At 37.0% G+C, this 23,897-nt stretch overlaps 1 protein-coding gene across 2 annotated transcripts in view; it reads right to left on the bottom strand.

The window, feature by feature from the left end:
• Window positions 1-23,897, bottom strand: part of LOC127860432 (galactocerebrosidase-like) — a 48,673-nt gene that overhangs the window by 19,216 nt on the left and 5,560 nt on the right. Inside the window, exons 2-10 of one of the 2 annotated variants that reach the window (XM_052398510.1) lie at window positions 13,462-13,533; window positions 12,857-12,925; window positions 12,399-12,462; window positions 11,571-11,659; window positions 7,214-7,378; window positions 4,247-4,285; window positions 3,735-3,871; window positions 2,976-3,093; window positions 1,135-1,172 (exon numbers count right to left, since the gene is read on the bottom strand). In XM_052398510.1, coding sequence (XP_052254470.1) covers window positions 1,135-1,172; window positions 2,976-3,093; window positions 3,735-3,871; window positions 4,247-4,285; window positions 7,214-7,378; window positions 11,571-11,659; window positions 12,399-12,462; window positions 12,857-12,925; window positions 13,462-13,533 — 791 coding nt within the window. The remainder of the gene's footprint in view (window positions 1-1,134; window positions 1,173-2,975; window positions 3,094-3,734; window positions 3,872-4,246; window positions 4,286-7,213; window positions 7,379-11,570; window positions 11,660-12,398; window positions 12,463-12,856; window positions 12,926-13,461; window positions 13,534-23,897) is intronic. The other variant, XM_052398511.1, reaches the window with a different exon arrangement.

Raw genomic sequence — 23,897 nt, forward strand, 5'->3', positions numbered from 1 at the left:
TTGTGCTTAAAATAGGAATACAAAATAGACTGCTAAGAGATTCCAAAAAATATTGCTGAAGTAATAATAACACATACTAGCCAGATATCAGGTTTGAGGATAATGCTTAAACTAGTAACCTAAAATACAATATAAACAAATAAGCGGGCTATTGGGTTTTAGGAAATTAAGCTTAAAATTGAAATACATAAAAGCTTGCTATATTGTTCCTGAAAATTGTGCTTGAAATAATAACACATAATAAAAGTAGCTGGCTTTTAGGTTTCTGGAAAATTTTGCTAAAGGAGTTAAACAGCATTTGTTTGCCATATGTACACAGATCGACATCTTTAGATAACAGAGTTAAACCTTATGTCACATTTTGGCATTTAAATTACATTTGTTTACAGTAGATTTGGACTATGAACCTGTGGTGCAAATTGCAAGTCCTTTTAAGCTATGTTTTATTTCTTCAAAAAATGGTTGTGTTTTAGATGCTCAGAGCCCATACTTTTTTATCAGTGTCTCAAATAACTATCATCATTTTTGTTGGACATAGACAACTGAGACATTCCTGCTATTCCTTAGTACAGTAACTGTTGGCTGACTTGATGTAGAGGCTTCTGAAAAAGTGAAAAACTGCAATCGTAAAGAAACAGATAAGCGCCAACAGCAGGAATTGTCAGTCAACACAGCTGAAACATTGATGAATTACACATGCACCTGTTTAAAATGTTTGTAAGCGCAACACAATTTTTTAGGGGACCCAAATAAGATCAAGTAAGAATGTAATTGCCCCAGTCATGTGGTCATAAAACAGCTTAAGGAAGGATGTTGGTAACACAAGCCTCGCTCTTGGAAAACTGGGCTTAATGCATGTGAGTGAAGTGTCATCCCAGATTAGCTGTGTGCCCAGTTGGCACAAGCTATTCAGGGTTGACCATTTCCACCTTAAAAGGATTTTTGTTTAGAAGGCACCACCTTTCGTAGAAAAAGGCGGAAAGAGTCGTCCCTGATAAGTCTGTTCAAACTGCACGGGCTAATCTGGGATGACACTCTAGGTACATGAATAAAGCCGAGTTTTTCCAGAATATGGCTCAACACAGTCATGAAAGACATTGACAACATCTAAAACATACAAAGCAAAAGTGCTACCTTGTCATGTAGCCGTTCACATAGTTCTGGTTCAGTATCTGAAACATATTTGAAATTGTCGTGAAAATAAGCATCAGCAAAGGCATCTCCATTGACAAGTATGCACCAGCAGGAGAGGAACCTTATTATGCCATGTGGCTCTTTACTTATGGCAAGTAACCTTGCAAACAATTAGGCACAAAACACATGTTGACAAGATATGCATGTACAAAACAAACACACAACAGTGGCCAAAACTAGGGTCACACTCTTGGAACTGTCAAGCAGGTATGTGTATTATCTAATACACATACCTGTGTCAATACTTGGCATTGGGGACTAAAACCAGTTTTAGGAGCTAAAAACTTCACATTTTGCCGAGAACTATTTATAAAACCTTTAAATGTAAATAAAGTGTCCTTATAGCATCACGAGTTAAATAGCAATAAAAAGAATAAATTAGGGTTTAATGACCATTTAACTACTCAATGGTTGTATACAGACCAGAGCACTGGGAAGGTACTTTTCTGTGGCACAATTAAATGAAACCAAAATAGGAATCGACTAAATATTGTCTTTCATCATCTTCCATAGTGCAATTCAAGATGTAGCCTCAATAAGGTTGCATACTACTTTTTTTTAACATTCAATCTACAGGTGACATACTGAACATACTGAACATAAAAGTCAAATCTGAACTTTATATTTTTAGAATGGCAGGTTGTAGTCAGGGCTGCCTTTTAAGCTCAGACTCTTTGTTTTTGATAATGTTTTTAACACTACATCATATTCACTTTATGCAATTTTACATATAAACAATTTTGCTTGCAATGGAGCTCCTTTCTGTTATAGAACATCCATACTGATTTGAATAAAAACTTGTGAATAGTAAGTAAAAAAACCCATGAAATTTGTCCAAACTGCTTTTCTTTTTTGTTATTGAGATATTCCTGGAAACAATGTACAATCATTTGAACTGTTAAAGACATGCAATAGCAATTATTTATAAATTATATGTGATCATAACTCCTCTAGTAATTTGGTCCATGAGTTAACTGGTTCCCCATTTCATACCTTGGCTCATAATTCTTAACTGTTTCCCCATTTCTTACACGGCCTCAAAACTTCTATCTGGTTCTCATTGTCCTATTAGCCCATATCTTCTTACTGGTTCCCCATTTTTTAACCTGACTCATAATTCCTTACTGGTTCCCTATTTCATTCTCTGGCTCGTAATTGCTAATTGGTTCCCTATTTATTACACTTCCTCATAACTTCTAACTGGTTAACCTATTTCCTATTGGCTCATAACTCCTTATTGGTTCACCATTTCTTACCCTAACTCATAATTCTTTACTGGTTCCCCATTTCTTTTCCTGGCTCATAATTCCTAACTGGTTCCCGATTTCTTTCCCTGGCTAAGAATTCCTAACTGGGTCCCCATTTATCATACTGCCTCATAACTCCTGACTTATTTCCCATTTCCTATTTACTCATTACTCCTCACTGATTCACCATTTCTTACCCTAGCTCATAATTCCTTACTAGTTCCCCATTTCATACTCTGGCTCATAACTCTTTACTGGTTCCCCCTTTCTCACCCTGGCTCATAATTTCTAACTGGCTCCCCGTTTCTAACCATGGCTCATAATTCCTAACTGGTATCCCATTACATACCTTTGCTCAAAAACTCCCCAACTGGTTCTACATTTTTTATCATAGCTCATAGTTCCTTATTGGTGTTTTATTCCCTGTTCATATTTTCTATCTGGTACCAATATCTTACCCTGAGTCATAATTCCTTACTGGTTCCCCATCTCTTACCCTGGCTCATAAATCCTATCTGGTTCCCCATTTCTTACCCTGGCCCAGCAGCCTGCCCCCACGTTATCATTGAAGGTACTGTAGTCTTCCGAGGACCACAGGGGCTTGCCTGTGTCAATGGCCTTTTGAGTGGTTGTAGTTCCAGGGTAGTGCACTCTGAAAACATTTATGAATTTAAGTCATATTAATATCATGAATATTATATGCAGTTATTGAAGTCTGTGGAGAGTAACATGAGACCAATTCTCAAAGCATTGATTTATATATTTCTTACATTTTGTATTTGACTTTGAATTAAGACCATGACCTTGGAACTCGAGAATCTTTTAGTTTTGTGTGAGAAAAATCTCAATATATAATGAATATGAAAATCCATCTATGGTTGACAAATTGTGTGTTTCTCTTAGGACTTATTATGACCTTGACATTTGACCTGCAATATGGATGGACATGGTTTCTGTGTTTAAGTATACAAACAGTATCCATACCTAATACTGTCAAGATCCTTACAATGACTGTATCATATATATATATTTTATACATTAAACAAAATTGATAGCCTTGTGTAACTACTGCCAATTACATGACACTCCCCAATAATGTCAACAGCCTTTTTGTAACTATAACAAATTATATGACATTAGCCAATAATGTCAACAGCCTTTGTGTAACTACCGCCAATTACATGACATTAGCCAATAATGTTAATAGCCTTTGTGTAACTACCGCCAATTACATGACATTAGCCAATATTATCAACAGCCTTTGTGTAACTATAGCCAATTACATGATATTACCCAATAATGTCAACAGCCTTTGCGAGTTCCTCGTCTGCCAGGATGTCTGATGCTATTGGTTCCCAGCCTAAATCGTCTGATGCCACAATCTTTGGGGCCCGGTCCAGACCAGCCTCATCCAACATTTGTCTCAGGGTCTGAAGATTTATGTTGTACAAAAGACTCAACAGATAAAATAACAGGTCTGCTGAAAATAATTCAATAATTAAATGTTATTGGTTTGTATAAAGTAAAATATTATTATTTGACTGAAAAGTTTTATAATTTTAATGAGACATTCATATAATAAAGGTTATATTCAAAAGTGCAAGACCAATGATGGAATATAATACCTAGAATGCTGGACTTCATCCCAAAGTTCAAAATTCTTAATAAACCTCTGGTTCTCTTAAGTGAAACAAGCTAAAGGAACGATTTGTTGAGTCCATTTGCTGGTATATTATACAATTGTATATCCAATGGATACAGTATCCACTGGTGTTTAACAAACATCAACATGACAAACTATTTACCTTTATATATTTTGAACTGTATGGCCGCTCATTCCATATCTGGAAATATACAATTTTTTATTTCAATGCCTGGCTTAAGTTGGTTAATTCATGAATGCTCATATTTTTGTGTTTTACTGGCTAAGTATTAAGTGTGAAGTCTGAACTTTTCTTACGAGAATAAAGTTTCTTTCCAATTCATTACAGACAGATGAAAGAATTTCAAACAAAGCTTTGTTGCAAGAATGCACTTCTAATAATGTTCATTGTGTACTTAATATAATAAATAAAAGCCTTCATGTTGTGAATATGGCAAATTTTCATTTGATTTGCTTAAAATAGGTAACAACAAATTGATCAGATGTTTGTCTGTTTAAAGCACCTAAAATTTGTAAAATAAAATACTGTCTTTTTCTATTGCACCTGCATGGTCCATTTGCGGGCATCCATTTTTTTAAAAACAGAGTCGTCATATTTTGGCTGTGTTTTTTTTATTATGATGTACACTTTTTATTTTTTATTTAACAGTTAATGGTACAATTATTTTTTTCAAAAACTGGTATTAATAACTGTGAACAGTAATAAAATAACATTTAAAATAATTGATAATGTTCAATGTTTTATTATGAAATAGTGTCTTATGCTAGGCATCATGACATTATCATTTCCGCAAAATATTCCAGTTTTACCATTTTAAAATATCAAATTGCGTACAATGTAAGTAAAAGCATTAAAAAAATGAAACACTTTGATTCAATAGATTATCAGAAAAAGATCACTAGTGGCTGATGAAAATATTAATTTCTCTGACCACTCGTAAATTAAAATAAACCTAAACTAACAAATATCCTTTATATAATTTCCAAATCCAATTAAGCTATATTCCACATAAATTATTGTGTGATTGTATTAATCAAAAATTCCAGCCACCTACCGCCAAATATTCCATGATATGAATGTTTAATTCCATAGCCCCATTTTCCTACCCAACATATGACATGATATTAATGTATAATGCCATAGTCCCATTCACCTACCCCAATATATGACATGATATGAATGTATAATGCCATAGTCCCATTTGCCTACCCCAACATATAACATGATATGAATGTATAATGCCATAGTCCCATTCGCCTACCCCAACATATGACATGATATGAATGTATAATGCCATAGTCTCATTTGCATACCCCAACATATCACATGATATGAATGTATAATGCCATAGTCCCATTTGCCTACCCCAACATATGACATGATATGAATGTATAATGCCATAGTCCCATTCACCTACCCCAATATATGACATGATATGAAGGTATAATGCCATAGTCCCATTTGCCTACCCAACATATGACATGATATGAATGTATAATGCCAGAGTCCCATTTACCTACCCCAACATATGACATGATATGAATGTATAATGCCATAGTCCCATTCGCCTACCCCAACATATGACCTGATATGAATGTATAATGCCATAGTCCCATTTGCCTACCCTAACATATGACATGATATGAATGTATAATGCCATAGTCCCATTTGCCTACCCCAACATATGACATGATATGAATTTATAATGCCATAGTCCCATTCACCTACCCCAATATATGACATGATATGAATGTATAATGCCATAGTCCCATTTGCCTACCCCAACATATGACATGATATGAATGTATAATGCCATAGTCCCATTTGCCTACCCCAACATATGACATGATATGAATGTATAATGTCATAGTCCCATTCGACTACCCCCAACATATGACATGATATGAATGTATAATGCCATAGTCCCATTTGCCTACCCCTACATATGACATGATATGAATGTATAATGCCATAGTCCCATTCGCCTACCCCAACATATGACATGATATGAATGTATAATTCCATAGTCCCATTTGCCTACCCCAACATATATAACATGATATGAATGTATAATGCCATAGTCCCATTTGCCTACCCCAACATATAACATGATATGAATATATAATTCCATAGTTCCATTTTCCTACCCAACCATATGACATGATATGAAGGTATAATGCCATAGTCCCATTTGCATACCCCAACATATGACATGATATGAATGTATAATGCCATGGTTCCATTCGCCTACCCCAACATATGACATGATATGAATGTATAATGCCATAGCCCCATTCGCTTACCCCAACATATGACATGATATGAATGTATAATGCCATAGTCCCATTTGCCTACCCCAACATATGACATGATATGAATGTATAATTCCATAGTCCCATTTGCCTACCCCAACATATAACATGATATGAATGTATAGTTCCATAGTCCCATTTGCCTACCCAAACATATGACATGATATGAATGTATAATTCCATAGCCCCATTTGCCTACCACAACATATGACATGATTTGAATGTATAATCCCATAGTCCCATCCACCTTCCACAACATATGACATGATATGAATGTATAATTCCCTAGTCCCATAACCTACCCCCTCCCCTTTCATAGTCCATAACTTACACCTACATAGACTATGGTTGGATTGTAGTCTTTTCTGGCCCCATAACCTACCCCTTCATAGTCCATGGTAATAGCGTAGTATTTCCTGGCCCCATCAACTACACCTACATAGGCCATGTAAAGATTGTGGTATAACCTGGCCCCATAACATACCCCTACATAGTCCATGGTAAGATTGTGGAATAACCAGGCCCATTACCTACCCCTACATAGTCCATGGCGGGAATGTAGAATTTCCTGGCCCCATAACCTACCCCTACATAGTCCATGGTGGTATTGTAGTATTTCCTGGCCACATAACCTATGGCTACCCCTACATATTCAATGGTAGAATTGTAGTAAACACCTGGCCCCATAACCTACCTCTACATAGTCCATGGTGGGATTGTAATAAAACCTGGCCCCATAACCTACCCCTACATAGTCAATGATGCAATTGTAGTAAAACCTGGCCCCAAAACATACCCCTACATAGGCCATGGTGAGATTATAGTATTTTCTGGCCCCCTGGATAAACTTAACAACGTAGGAGGCCGTCAGTTCAGGGTCATTGTAGGGGTCCCTCTTTCCGGCCCCAACCCAGGCTGGGAATGCCCAGGGAAGACAATAAAGCAAGATGTCACTATTTCTCTGAAAAGACAGGATTCACATTTATTCCCAATTTCAGAATACTTTAGGATTTAGAATAATAGTTAACCAAAGGTAATGAATGTTAATTAAAATTATGCGTAAATGCATTGAAAATTAATAGGAATTCTGGGGATCATGTTATATCCTTATTTGCCTTTTCCATGATATCTCCTTTCAAGGGTTATGAAGGCAGAACACCTCTACATAGGTAAATAACACCCCACCCGTGTCATATAGACTGGTATAGACAGAGTCAACTCCACTCATATAGACTGGTATACACAGAGTTCAACCCCTCTCATATAGACTGGTATAGACAGAGTTCACTCCCTCTCATATGGACTGGTATAGACAGAGTTCACCCCCTCTCATAGAGACAAGTAAAGACAGAGTTCAACCCCTCTCATATAGACTGGTATAGACAGAGTTCACCCCCTCTCATAGAGACTGGCAAAGACAGAGTTCACACCCTCTCATATAGAATGGTATAGACAGAGTCACTCCCTTTCATATAGACTGGCATAGACAGAGTTCACCCCTCCCATATAGACTGGTATAGACAGAGGTCACCCAATCTCATATAGACTGGTATAGACAGTGTTCAGTCACTCTCATATGGACTGGTATAGACAGAGTTCAACCCATCTCATATAGACTGGTATAGACAAGAGTTCACCACTCTCATAGAGACTGGTATAGACAGAGTTCAAACCCTCTCATATAGACTGGTATAGACAGAGTCACTCTCTCTCATATAAACTGGCATAGACAGAGTTCATCCCCTCTCATATAGACTAGTATAGACAGAGTTCACCCAATCTCATATACACTGGTATAGACAGTGTTCACTCACTCTGATATAGACTGGTATAGACAGAGTCACCCCCTCTTATATAGACTGGCATAAACAGAGTTCACCTCCTCTCATATAGACTGGTATAGACAGATTTCACACCCTCTTATATAGACTGGCATATACAGAGTTCACACCCTCTCATACAGACTGGTATAGACAGAGTCACTCCCTCTCATATAGACTGGTATAGACAGAGTTCATCCCCTCTCATATAGACTGGTATAGACAGAGTTCACCCAATCCCATATAGACTGGTGTAGACAGTGTTCACTCACTCTGATATAGACTGGTATAGACAGTCACCCCTCTCATATAGACTGGTATAAACAGAGTTCACCTCCTCTCATATAGACTGGTATAGACAGATTTCACACCCTCTTATATAGACTGGCATATACAGAGATCACACCTTCTCATATAGACTGGTATAGACAGAGTCACTCCCTCTCATATAGACTGGTATAGACAGAGTTCACGCTCTCTAATATAGGCTGGTATAGACAAAGTTCACACCCTCTCATATTGACTGGTATAGAAAGAGTTCACACAATCTCATATAGACTGGTATAGACAGAGTCACTCCCTTGCATATAGACTGGTATAGTCAGAGTTCACCCCCTCTCATATAGACTGGTATAGACAGAGTTCACACCCTCTTATATAGACTTTCATAGACAGAGTTCACACCCTCTCATATAGACTGGTATAGACAGAGCCACTCCCTCTCATATGGACTGGTATAGACAGAGTTAACCCCTCTCATATAGACCGGTATAGACAGAGTTCAACCCCTCTTATATAGAATGGTATAGACAGAGTCACCCCCTCTCATACAGACTGGTATAGACAGAGTTCTTTCCTCTCATATAGACTGGTATAAACAGAGTCACCCCTCTCATATAGACTGGCATAGACAGAGTCACCCCCTTTCAAAAAGACTGGTTTAAACAGAGTCACCTCCTGTTATATAGCCTGGTATAAACAAGGTCACCCCCTCTCATATAGACTGGCATAGACAGAGTTCACCCAATCACATATAGACTGGTATAGACAGTGTTCACTCACTCTGATATAGACTGGTATAGACAGAGTCACCCCCTCTCATATAGACTGGTAAAGACATATTCATCCCCTCTCATATAGACTGGTATATACAGAGTTCTCCCCTCTAATATAGACTGGTATATACAGAGCCACTCCCTCTCATATGGACTGGTATAGACAGAGTTAACCCCTCTCATATAGACTGGTATAGACAGAGTTCAACCCCTCTTATATAGAATGGTATAGACAGAGTTCACCCCCACTCATAGAGACTGGCATAGACAGAGTCACTCCCTCTCATATAGACTGGTATAGACAGAGTTCAAACCCCTCTTATATAGACTGGTACAGACAGAGTTCACCCCTCTCATATAGACTGGCATAGACAGAGTCACCCTCTCTCATAAAGACTGGTATAAACAGAGTCACCCCCTCTTAAATAAACTGGCATAGACAGAGTTCACACCCAATCCCATATAGACTGGCATAGACAGAGTTCACCCAATTTCATATAGATTGGCATAGACAGAGTCACCCCCTCTCATATAGACTGGCATAGACAGAGTTCACCCAATCTCATATAGACGGGTATAGACAGTATTCACTCACTCTGATATAGACTGGTATAGACCGAGTCACCCCCTCTCATATAGACTGGTATAGACAGATTCATCCCCTCTCATATAGACTGGTATATACAGAGTTCTCCCCTCTCATATAGACTGGTATATACAGAGTTCTCCCCTTTCATATAGACTGGTATAGACAGAGTTCTCCCCTCTCATATAGACTGGTATAAACAGAGTCACCCTCTCATATAGACTGGCATAGACAGAGTCACCCTCTCTCATAAAGACTGGTATAAACAGAGTCACCCCCTCTTATATAGACTGGCATAGACAGAGTTCACATCCTCTCATATAGACTGGCAAAGACAGAGTTCACCCAATCTCATATAGACTGGCATAGACAGAGTCACCCCCTTTCATGTAGACTGGCATAGACAGAGTTCACCCAATCTCATATAGACTGGCATAGACAGAGTTCACACCCTCTCATATAGACTGGTATAGACAGAGTTCACACCCTCTTATATAGACTGGCATAGACAGAGTTCACCCAATCTCATATAGACTGGCATAGACAGAGTCACCCCCTCTTATAAAGACTGGCATAGACAGAGTTCACCCAATCTCATATAGACTGGTATAGACAGTGTTCACTCACTCTGATATAGACTGGTATAGACAGAGTCACCCCCTCTCATATAGACTGGTATAGACAGATTCATCCCCACTCATATAAACTGGTATATACAGAGTTCTCCCCTCTCATATAGACTGGTATATACAGAGTTCTCCCCTCTCATATAGACTGGTATAGACAGAGTTCTCCCCTCTCATATAGACTGGTATAAACAGAGTCACCCCTCTCATATAGACTGGCATAGACAGAGTCACCCCCTCTCATAAAGAGTGGTATAAACAGAGTCATCCCCTCTTATATAGACTGTCATAAACAGACTCACCCCCTCTCATATAGACTGGTATAAACAACGTCACCTCCTCTTATATAGACTGGTATAAACAGAGTCACCCCCTCTCATAGAGACTGGTATAAACAGAGTCACCCCCTCTTATATAGACTGGTCGAAACAGAGTCACCCCCTCTCATATAGACTGGTATAAACAGAGTCACGCCCTCTTATATAGACTGGCATAGACAGAGTCAACCCCTCTCATATAGACTATATAGACTGGTATAAACAGAGTCATCTCCTTTTATATAGCCTGGGAAAAACAGGGTCACCCCCTCTCATATAGGCTGGCATAGACAGAGTTCACCCAATCTCATATAGGCTGGCATAGACAGAGTTCTCCCCTCTCATATAGACTGGTATAGACAGAGTTCTCCCCTCTCATATAGACTGGTATAGACAGAGTTCTCCCCTCTCATATAGACTGGTATAGACAGAGTTCTCCCCTCTCATATGGACTGGTATAGACAGATTAATCCCCTCTCATATAGACTCTTATAGACAAGAGTCAGCCCCTGTCATATAGACTGGTATAGACAGAGTCAACCCCTCTCATATAGACTGGTATAGACGGAGTCTCCCCCTCTCAGATAGACTGTTATAGAAAGTGTCGCCCCTCTCATATAGACTGGTATAGACAGAGTTCACCCCCTCTCATATAGACAAAGTCACACCCTCTCATATAGACTGTTATAGACAGTGTCGCTCCTCTCATATAGACTGGCTTAGACAGAGTCCAGGGACCATATTCTCACCTTCTTTGCCTCTACCATGAGCCACCACTCATAGCCTCTCTGATAATTCTCGTCCCAGGGGTAGTGCATGTGAGATGCTTCTGTACCATCTGAATTACAATTATATATCTACATCCAGTTTTCAAAACATTTTTGTCAGCAAGCTGCACCCAGCTTGTCCATCAGTGCAATTGTCAATATATTTTATTAATATTGCATGGTCATAGGATCTCCACCTTTAATCTCTTGATCTCAAAATCAATAGGGGTTTTCTACTCTACAAGACTGACCAGCAATATACTTAATATGAGCAGAGGTGACCAAATCTGTTTAAAGCCACTAGTCCTGCACCACTACCGTCTGAAAAAATTAGGCCCCCATAAGGTATTTTTGGGTCATTCTTAATTTCACTTTTCATCACAGTCACTCTATCAAAACAGGCATTACCCTATAATACAATCTGAAGGGTACAACAAATATCCGTATACTATACAATCAGCTCTATGAAATTAATTCACAAGCCTATGATGTATAGTGACAGAATCTGAGATTTGTGTGAGGTTTAAGATTTCAAATGACATATTACACCCAAAGATTTCAATGGACTTTTCCATAGCAGTTCTCAACATTTATTGTTGTGTTATGCCATGTGTACTCTAATACTAATATTCTGACAGCTGCATTAAACTTCCTAAATACTCTCTATTTTTGTTTATATGTCATTTGAAAACTCAATGGTCATCTATAATGCTAAAAATATATGAAAGAACTTGGGATTAAGGCAAAATGTCAGTGCCAATTTGATACTTAAAGATTCTATTGATCTAATGATGCCAACTTTCCACTCACCGGTGCTTTGTGCATCTCCTCCTATCTCCACCTTTAACATCTGAAGGGAGGCTCCAAACCCTGGCTGAAATATGGCAGGTAAAATAGCAGAGATTTCACGGTTGTTTGCAATTGTTGCAAAATGCGACAAATTAACAAATGTGGTGACACTTTTTTTTACTGTGGCAAATTTCAATACTGACACCATAATTGTAGACTGCGCTTATCTGTATTACGAGAAATCTTGTTTAGATAGTTACTGGAGCATATTAAGTCACCATTTATATAACTTCACCACATGGTAGATTATTTGAATTTAGATTAAAATTGCCTGCTTTAATTGACAATGTTAAGCCTGCTTGCTGCAACATCATGTTCAGACACTTAAGACTAAACAATATCAGAAACCCTGGAATCTTTTGCTCAAATTACACATCCAAGTTTGTAAGTACATTCTAACAAACAGCGTGATACCCTACCTTGAAGAGATAATCGAGAATTTGATTTCTTTGTTCTTCTGGATAATTCATCAAAAGTTTTGATGTTGCCTGCAATACAAATCAACAACTTTTAGCCACAAAAAATTATATCAACCTGTGGGTATGTTTACACAAATTATTTAAAGACTTTAATATTATTTTGAGTGGATTATAATTTGATGAATTCTTATTATACACAGATAGTTTTCAATTTCATCAACAGTCTGTTAATTAAGGACATGATGTTTTTAATAACATGATTACAATAAATATAACAAACAAATATCAATCTAATTGCTAAATGGTTAAAATAAGTGATGCATGGACAGCAGTGAAACAGGAGCAAAACTTGTGCAAAATTAAGCGAATGATTATATGGGATGCAATTTGTGGCAACATATATTGGTTGCTGAAATAAATAAGACAGGCTAAAAATATTTATTCCAACGGATCAAAGCATGTTTTACTCAAATATGTGAAATGAAAAATTACAAAAATAATGATTGTTCACACCTCTCACAAATGGATGAAAATCAAAGCACTGTTTATTACATTCACACCCCAAGACAAGATTTATTTTGTAAAAGGTAAAGAGTTTTTCTTACTCCAGCACTAAGGCCGCCAATTCCTAAAAATCTTCTCTCGAGATTATCTGTTTTAACTACATAAACGTCTTTCTGCAAGCATACAACAGTTACTACAATTTGCAGAAAGATACCATGACAACAGAATAATATATGCACTGTATACAAGCACATCTTTAAAGACTTGTGACAGTTCAGCTTGTATTTTATGTATAACATTCAAAGAAAACCATCACAAACAAGAAAAACCTAGGAATATACGTCCTTGCTCCGATAAAATGAGAACCAAAATCATTTGCAAATATGGAAAATCATGAAATTCAATTTTTGTGGTTTTATGTTTACAACTTGGGGGAAGGTTGTAGAGCTGGTTGAAAAATGAGGGTGGATGGAATATCAAGGGAACTGTGAATAGAAATCAGGGTGACAACAGAAACAAGGGACAAAATTGTCACAAAACCAGGTTTTCATTGTGAAAAAAAAATCTGATAAAGGGAGAAAACTCAAACTGAACTTTTGAAATGACCAAAAAAAATTAACCCCCTTTGTATTTTTTTTTTTTTTTTTTAAATCTATTTTTAGTCGTGGCGACCTTGACATTGGAGATACTGACGTGATTCTTTTGTTGGACACACCGTCCCATGATGGTGAACAAATGTGCCAAATGATTTTAAAATCTCACAATGAATGACATAGTTATGGCCAGGACAAGCTCATTTATGGCCATTTTTGACCTTTGAACTCAAAGTGTGACCTTGACCTTGGAGATATCGACGTAATTATTTCGCGCGACACACCGTCCAATGATGGTGAACAAATGTGCCAAATGATTTTAAAATCTGACGATGAACGACATAGTTATGGCTCGGACAAGCTCATTTATGGCCATTTTTGACCTTTGAACTCAAAGTGTGACCTTGACCTTGGAGATATCGACGTAATTATTTCGCGCGACACACCGTCCAATGATGGTGAACAAATGTGCCAAATGATTTTAAAATCTGACAATGAACGACATAGTTATGGCCCGGACAAGCTTATTCCGCCAGCCCGCCAGCCAGCTAGCCAGCCAGCCCGCCCGCATTCGCCAATCTAATAACCAGTTTTTTCCTTCGGAAAACCTGGTTAAAAACTTTAACCCTTTACCACTTAGAGTTAGATACGCATTTGTACGCATTTGTAGTCCCTAAGAAAGTTAAATGTAATTAAAAATCTTTCTTACTAGATTCAAGTTTTAAAGGCTTCTATTCCAACCCTTAGATACTGATGACAAGCAAACAGCATAAAACCTTAACAGACTGCGAGTTACTCGCAGGAAGTGCTGGTTTTATGCTATTTTCACACTCATAGCCATTTTCACTTTGCTTCTGAGTGGGAAAGGGTTAACTGAAGTTTGGACTCTGATTCATGGAGGAGTTATGGGTACAATCCCCACACTAGAAGCGTTTTCATGATTTCCTAGAAAAAGCACCAGGAAAAAGACTCATGGGGTATCCTTCCAGTACTGCGTTTTGTGGGTACAACGTATCGATGTAATCCAAAACATGCCAAATATCTGCCACATGGTTTCCTAGTGTTTTCCCCACGGTATTGAATATAAAAATATCAGAGAAATGGCCTATCGATGGGTAAGTAATTTCTCTTTTATAACAAAATATAGTGTCATTCACAAAATCTTGCAAAGTTGCATGAGTTTTGCTTATGATAGAGAGAGAATGTCCTGATTTTCTATCACTATTACAACGAATGGAAAAATGCCATAGTAAAATGACATCACACTGCGGTGTGCACATTAGACAGCTCTGTATTTTAAGTATTTTTTACATATATGGACATACTACTCAGATAATGATTACTTGCTAAAACTTTACAACAGTCTATTGCAAGAAAATGCGGCTTTTTTCTCGTATATTTTTCTTGGGTGTTTCCAGTTAATATTTTATTTTCACTTACCAACCATTTGGTTAATTTCATAGGGGAGTTGAAAGATGCATGTATGAGTAGCATTTATTGAAGTACAATGCTTTTATTGAAATCTGACTAACAAAAACTAAGAAAACAGATTTATCGCCACCAGACTTACACAATTTTATACATAGAAAAGGTATGAAAAATGCTTTGAAAGTTGACAGTTGTATATTGGGACCCTATAGGAACTTGAATTAGTGCAATTCAACATACGGCAAAGTCCCTTACCTTCCATTGGTCATTGTTTGCTCAGGTACTTCTTTGATGTACCTCAGGTACTCTTAAGTATACTTAAATGTACCCCGGGTACAGAAAATATACTAAAACATACCCAGTAAATTAAGACTATACCGAAGTTTTATTCTGCCCAAATAAGATGTTGGAAACACGCTACGGAATACAAAACACAATTCTCTATGAACAAAACCTGCCTAAACTTTCTTTTTTGAGTATAAGTTTCGATAATATAGAGGCCATTTTCCAAAATGTTGACATTAATCACAGTGTATAATCATATCGGTCCCCCTCTCTGATGAAACGCTATATCGGTAACCCTCTCGGATCATTATCAGATAAAAACATGGTTCTGTGTGGATAGTCATCCACAAAACAATAATTTATTGATAAAAAAGGACACAGGTCATTCAAAGTAATTATTGCACGGAACATTAGAATCATTTTGATTTGTAGTTACATGTATATATTTATTTTCTTTGCTTCCTTAGTGACTTCTTATATTTAAGCTACGCAGTCGAGGGATTGCGTTATGAATACGAGTTTTATTATTTTTAAATGAGTTTTTGCATGTAAAATGCCAACATCTGATCACTTTGTTTAAATAAGTTGTATAAAATGATGGTAGATATGGTTTAAAACATGAACAGACCCTTAACATTGTCAAAAATATTGAACATCTGTGTACTTTCCCTTTATATGAAGCACTGGTATCCCACTTCAATATGTGATTATACCTTCACAGGCAACATCTAAGATAAAGTTGGTTTACTGCTGCTTAAATTAGATTCAGAAACTATTGAAAACCCCGACTGATAATTTGTTTAAAACATCAATTATTTAATGATTACTGTTCGATTTTGATTTTAATTATAAGGCCTTAAAAAAAGTGTTTGTTTCCACTGACATGGCAAAAAATATAAGGGTAGGTTGGTAGGCAAATAATTTTATTTTTGAAAATATTTTTTTTTAGAAAATGTTGTTCATGGTGCATCTTCTTCTCATTTTTTGTGTACAACTGTATATACAATAAATTTGATGATGTATGTAATGCTATATGGCTGAATTTGAATGCTTTTATAAAATAAAAACTTGCTATTAATATTGCATTTATTGCTTTCCTTATTTCCGAGTTTAATGTTTACTTTTGGCAACAGCTAAAATAGTCCATTTATAGTCCATTTTATGACCAATTAAAGGCATAACTATTACAAGTCACAGTAAGCTTGACCCTTAGTATCTATAGGGATTCAGTGTTGTTATACTTTCTGGTCCTTTGGGATCATGGAGTGTATACTATATTATTTATTTTTTATAATATATTTAAATTTGGAAACAGTCACGTTGTGTTCCAACGGACATTCCACCTGAAACAAGACAAAGCTTTTTTGATAAGAGAGGTTAAAAAATGATTTTTTAGACAGGCTATTCAGAAATAAATCCCTATCTAGCTATCTTTCAATACTTCCGAACTCCCCACGGGGGTATTACTGGCAACTATGGACACTGTCGGATCCGTTTGCCGGGAAGAACCAGTACTTGGTGTCTACGGAGGAGATAATGAGAATGCTCCCTGAGTAGGAATTGGACCCACGATCTCCCGATCGCTAGGCGGACACTACACCACCGCGACCTCAATTTTATACCTGTAGAAAAAAAATCCTCGAAAAAAAACAAAAAACAAAGTCCAGCCCTCTGAAAAAATCCGGCAGAGATTATCCATTGGCCCATGCCAGCATAGCTCAATTCCCCAACCCTTCACCCAACTTTGTCCCAAGTCATACAAAGTTTTAATATTGAATAAATAAGTGGGTGGGGTAATATGAAACTACTGCACCATATAAATTAAAACATACCTATCACATTCCAACATGATATATACCTGTTAAAAATATATTAATTAAATATACTGTAAAACTGACACGTTTGCAACTGCTTTAATATACCTTCGACATACATGCCATACATTTTCAGACCAATTCCTGGACATTAAGCTCAATTTTACGGGATATTTGCCGATTTTCCAAGACATGTATATATACTGTAGCGATATATTATATGCATTTTTTGTACGCATTTTTTTTCACATCATAAATTGAGTACATTACTAATAAATATGTTGTTAGCATCTAAAATGATTTTATGCATCGTTGATTATCACAGGCATTTCATTAATCTTTTCTAAGTGTATGATCTCCATCGTTAATTCGATCTTTATTTTCCATGTTGCCGAGTCACAATTTATTTTCTTTAAAGTCCACCATCTTGTTGAAATGATGTATTCGGCAGGTGCGCCTAGCAATGTAAAATTGTATAATTTATCCGCCTAAAAGGGGATTTGCATTTTGTTTAATTAGTATACGTTACAGTAATTGTTTCAATAATTCATTATCTTAAAGACGATAAAGATACACATTGTTTGTGAGTAGTTTTTTTAATTTAATCTCACGTAAAAATAAATATTTTGATATGAGCCCGGTTTTTCCTTCCAGCACTTTTTGGTTACATCATAAATAGCTTGATGTCCAACATTTTGTGAATTTTAAGCTGGTGTGTTTACCACAAAATTTTATTTCAGTGCTGAGTTTGTGGAAAGTCCTACGATTTAATAAATTGAAAAAAAATATATGTTAAGGCATTTTGCAAAAACAGACAATTTACATTGGTTAAAAGTCAATGATGTAACAGATTGGACACCACTTAGCAAAAATGATTTGTATACAAAATTTTAAAACATTCTCGTTGAAATAAACGGCATTGATTGGTCATCACGGCGTTTCGACCTCATCGTTTTTCGTATCAAAACATTTGTAGACGCTACACAAGCTATGTTAAAACAGTTTGAGATCTGTATTCAAGATGTAACATATTCACACAAACTGTTACGTCACCATTCATAAAAATAATGATTGTCAGACTGAAAATTGTATAGGTTTGTGCCTTTTTTAAGTTTTATATCCAAGAAATAACCTTAATTGATAATATTGAAATAAAGGTAAGAAGCCCAAGTTTTTTTTGGTAGAGTGATGGAAACAGGAACTCATGGGCACTATAAAAGGTTTTTTGTCCAGAATCCGCATGTATTTGTTACAAATTTTTATACTAACAGGGTAGAACTTTGTAGTTTTATGATATTTTTCAACAAGTTTTATGTTAATCTAACAAATATGGCCACAACATTTTTCAAATACATTCATGAAATTTATATTATACATGTTTTTTTGGGATGTAACTAAAAAGTGCTGGACGGAAAAACCGGGCTCCTATAACTGAATTATGCATGAAATGCACAATTTCCATGAGGACAACATCGATGTTTTCATCAAAAGTCTCCAAAGTAACTGTCCACGATTTTATCGTGGAGGAGTACACAATACAGACCAATTAGTGTGCTTGGTATAACAAGGCCACTGAAACTTTAGATTGATATTGACACGGGGTTATTCACGCAAGACTAATTGACAACCGCATGAATCTTCAGATGTGTGAACAACTCCTTTGCCCTTACGCAGAGGGAAATTATAACATAGTATATCAAAGCCAATTAACAACCACAATAAACAATGCCCCCTTTTCGGTTTGACTGCGAACGTGAGACAATCGATATGATAACAGGACCCCTGTTCATTGATCGATTTTGACACGTAGCCTGGTCACCTATTCGGGTAGGCATTGCCAAGGAGACGCTGCGGATTAGTGGGAACACAGATTCGAGGTGCAGTTAAGCCTAAGAAAAGATAATGTTTATATGGATTTTGTAAAATCCGGGACATTTGACAGATTTCCGGGACTGCGGGACACGTTCTTCATTTCCGGGACAATCCGGGATGTATGGCATGTATGCCTTTGATCTCGAAACTTTCAGCTAATTTATCCAAATCTGTCCTACACTTCACTGTGCAAGTGATAGTTTTGTCTCGAGATTTTCCTTGAAAGTGATGTTCCTCGAATAATTCGTGCAGCAGCTTTAAATGGGGAAATTTTTTTTATGAGTTTCTGCTCCTCCATATGTTGGAATTTTAAAAATGTTAGCCCAAGAACTGAGGATGCGCCGAAAAAAAAAATATGCAGATAAAGTTTATTGAGCGGCGCTGAAAAATCAAGGTTTGATTTTTTTTTAATTTTGGGCTCAAAAAAGATTAGGACTGGCGGCAAAAAATTAGGAAGGGGTCGGGCCATCGGAAACAAACAATATTTTTGTTTATGCCTAACACTAGTTTAATCATTTACAAAATTAACCTAGACATTGTTACATTTAAGGTTTTATTTGATACAAATCAAAATCTGCTAAACAGTCTTTCACTTCGAAAACTGTTTCAGGTACCAACCCTAAAAATTTCAGGGTCAGTAGAATGGCATTTTTTATCTATAAATGAGTATTCCAACCCAATTTTAAATATTGCGTGAAGCTTAAATAAGCCCACATTAAGCAAATGCATATACTGGTAAGAGATCCATCGCACACACACCATTGGCAATCTTATTCTGCATCAGGGATCGACAAATCCACTCGCCTGCTTGTAATTATCAGTAGAAATCGGCTCCGGACGAGTGAATATTCCGGCAGCGCTCGTCCTGCAGGGCGGGTGGCATTTCTGGCCGAAAAGATTAAAATTTCAAGTTTTAAAACATTTTTGCCCAAAAAAACAACGTTTAATCGGTGATTAAAAATTTACCGGATGTTGATTATTGCACACTGCGCTAAATGAAAACAAGAGCACCGCCTTGCGGGTGCAGACCGCTCATCTATTTTCTTTTTAAAGGTAAAGGGACTCTCATTTTCAATCACAAAGGAGGGAGGGGTGGAGTGAAGAGGGGTGTTAGTGTGGGGTTGTGGACAGTTATTACATTATCTTCCAACAAAGCGAAAAAAAAAAAAAAAATCGGGGGCGGGGGGGGGGGGGTGGGGGGTGGGGGGTGGGTGGGGGTGGGGGGAAGGGCGATGGGGGGGGGGATTTTTTGGGTGCGATGGTTGGACGGTATTTCAAACATAATCGTTTAAAAAAAAAACAAATTGGGGGGGGGGGGGGGTATAGTGTGAGGGTGTGGTGGTAATTTGTGAGATGATCTTAAAAAAAAAAAAAAAAAAAAAAAAAAAAAATTGGGGGGGGGGGTGGGGTGGGGGTATAGTGTGAGGGTGTGGTGGTCATTTGTGAGATGATCTTAAAAAAAAAAAAAAAATAGGGGGGAGGGGAGGGGGGAGGTGGGGGGAGGGGGGGAGGGCACGGGGGACGGTTTGGGTGGAGTCTATTGTGGTATGTCAGGTAAGAGTAGTTTCGTCAAAGTATCAATCAAATCTAATCATAAATAAAGAAGTTATGGCAATTTTAGCAAAATTTAATAATTTGACCTTGAGAGTCAAGGTCATTCAAAGGTCAAGGTAAAATTCAACTTGCCAGGTACAGTAACCTCATGATAGCATGAAAGTATTTGAAGTTTGAAAGCAATAGCCTTGATACTTAAGAAGTAAAGTGGATCGAAACACAAAATTTAACCATATATTAAAAGTTACTAAGTCAAAAAAGGGCCATAATTCCGTAACAATGACAACCAGAGTTATGCAACTTGTCCTTTTACTGTACCCTTATGATAGTTTTTTAGGTGTTCCAAGTATGAAAGCAATATCTATGATACTTTAGGGGTAAAGTGGACCAAAACATAAATCTTAACCAAATTTTCAATTTTCTAAGTATAAAGGGCCCATAATTCCGTCCAAATGCCAGTCAGAGTTACATAACTTTGCCTGCACGGTCCCCTTATGATAGTTAATAAGTGTTGCAAGTATGAAAGCAATAGCTTTGATACTGTAGGAATAAAGTGGACCTAAACACAAAACTTAATCAAATTTTCAATTTTCTAAGTATAAAAAGGGCACATAATTCTGTCAAAATGCCAGTCAGAGTTACATTACTTTGCCTGCACAGTCCCCTTATGAAAGTTAGTAAGTGTTGCAAGTATGAAAGCAATAGCTTTGATGCTTAAGGAATAAAATGGACCTAAACACAAAACTTAACCAAAATTTTCAATTTTCTAAGTATAAAAAGGGCACATAATTCTGTCAAAATGCATGCCAGAGTTATCTAACTTTGCCTGCCCAGTCCCCTCATGATAGTAAGTAAGTGTAACAAGTTTGAATGCAATAGCATTGATACTCACTGAGAAAAGTGGACCTAAACGCAAAACTTAACCAAAATTTTCAATTTTCTAAGTATAAAAAGGGCACATAATTCTGTCAAAATGCACGCCAGAGTTATCTAACTTTGCCTGCCTAGTCCCCTCATGATAGTAAGTAAGTGTACCAAGTTTGAATGCAATAGCATTAATACTTTCTGAGAAAAGTGGACCTAAACGCAAAACTTAACCGGACGCCGACGCCGACGCCAAGGTGATGACAATAGCTCATAATTTTTTTTCAAAAAATAGATGAGCTAAAAACGAGTCAAAAGTGTGTTAAAACAGTTAATTAACTTTATTGAAGTTCATGAGTTAACACTAACAGTTCTATTTTATAACCAATCGAAAATCACAATTAAACATATTAGTTACTGATTTTTATGCCCCCTTTCGAAGAGGGGGCATATAGTGATCGGACTGTCCGTCTGTCCGTCCGTCTTTCCGTCACACTTTGCGTTTAGGTTTCGAAAAATGCTCATAACTTCTATGTCCCTTGAGATATAACCTTCATATTTGGTATCCATGTGTATATGGACAAGGCCTTTCCATACTCACAAAATTTGTTACCCTTGTGACCTTGACCTTGAACTTAGGGTCCGCGTTTAGGTTTCGAAATCTACATTTAGGTTTCAAAACATGCTCATAACTTCTATGTCCTTTGAGATACATGTATAACCTTCATATTTGGTATCCATGTGTATATTGACAAGGCCTTTCCATACGCACAAATTTTTTTACCCCTATGACCTTGACCTTCAACTTAGGGTCTGTGTTAAGGTTTCAAAATCTGCGTTTAGGTTTCGAAAAATGCTCATAACTTCTATGTCCCTTGAGATATAACCTTCATATTTGGTATCCATGTGTATATGAACAAGGCCTTTCCATACGCACACAATTTTGTACCCCTGTGACCTTGACCATGAACTTAGGGTCCGCGTTTAGGTTTCGAAATCTGCATTTAGGTTTCGAAAAATGCTCATAACTTCATGTTCAATATTGAAGATATCAACTTGATATTTGGCATGCATGTGTATCTCATGAAGCTGCACATTTTGAGTGGGGGAAGTTCAAGGTCAAGGTCATCCTTCAAGGTCAAAGGTCAAAAAAAAATAATTTAAATTCAAAGCGACTTTCTCATGAAGCTGCACAATTTGAGTGGTGGAAGTTCAAGGTCAAGGTCATCCTTCAAGGTCAAGGTCATCCTTCAAGGTCAAAGGTAAAAAAATAATAATTTTAAAGCGGTGTTATCATGAAGCTGCACATTTTGAGTGGTGGAAGGTCAAGGTCATCCTTCAAGGTCAAGGTCATCCTTCAAGGTCAAAGGTCCAAAAAAATAATAAATTCAAAGCAGCGTTCTCATGAAGCTGCACATTTTGAGTGGTGGAAGTTCAAGGTCAAGGTCATCCTTCAAGGTCAAATGTCAAAAAAATAATTCTTTTTCAAAGCGGCGCAATAGGGGGCATTGTGTTTCTGACGAACACATCTCTTGTGTTTCAATAAATTGCAGGGCAAGTAAATATTTCAGCAGGGCAAGTGGAAATTCTTAGCTACTTGCCCTGCAGGGCAAGTTGCTGAAAAACAATTTGTCAATCCCTGTGCATGATACTGAGCACTTGATCGAACATCATCAATTCCATGTAACCATGTCCATGCTTACAACCTGTATGATAGGTGTGACATCGCATTGGCAGAAATATGTGGTTGTAATGTTTAAAAGTGGAATACTTACTTTTTACAAACTGCGTTTTCTTCAAGGTCCAAAACACATTTTTGGTGACCCCTCTGCATCACAGAACCATGTTTTTATCTGAGAATGACTGGGTCATGCGTGTTGTGTATCGTGTTATTTCTTAAAAGTTGACCCAGCATTTGTGAAATTTTGCAAGACATATACATTTCTAGAAAGGAAATTCATTTCTGCGTTGAATAAGACCGAGATCGTGAAAATCGCTGCACAATTGATGAAGATATGGCTGTTCAAAGCGATGCACCCCGTTTTGGTGTGATTTTGAGTTTGCACACCTTGTTATATATATATTTGATAGTGAAATATTTTTTTTCAGAAAAGTTAATTTTTCGTT

The sequence above is a fragment of the Dreissena polymorpha genome, chromosome 15, assembly GCF_020536995.1.
Source record: "Dreissena polymorpha isolate Duluth1 chromosome 15, UMN_Dpol_1.0, whole genome shotgun sequence".
Taxonomy (NCBI): domain Eukaryota; kingdom Metazoa; phylum Mollusca; class Bivalvia; order Myida; family Dreissenidae; genus Dreissena; species Dreissena polymorpha.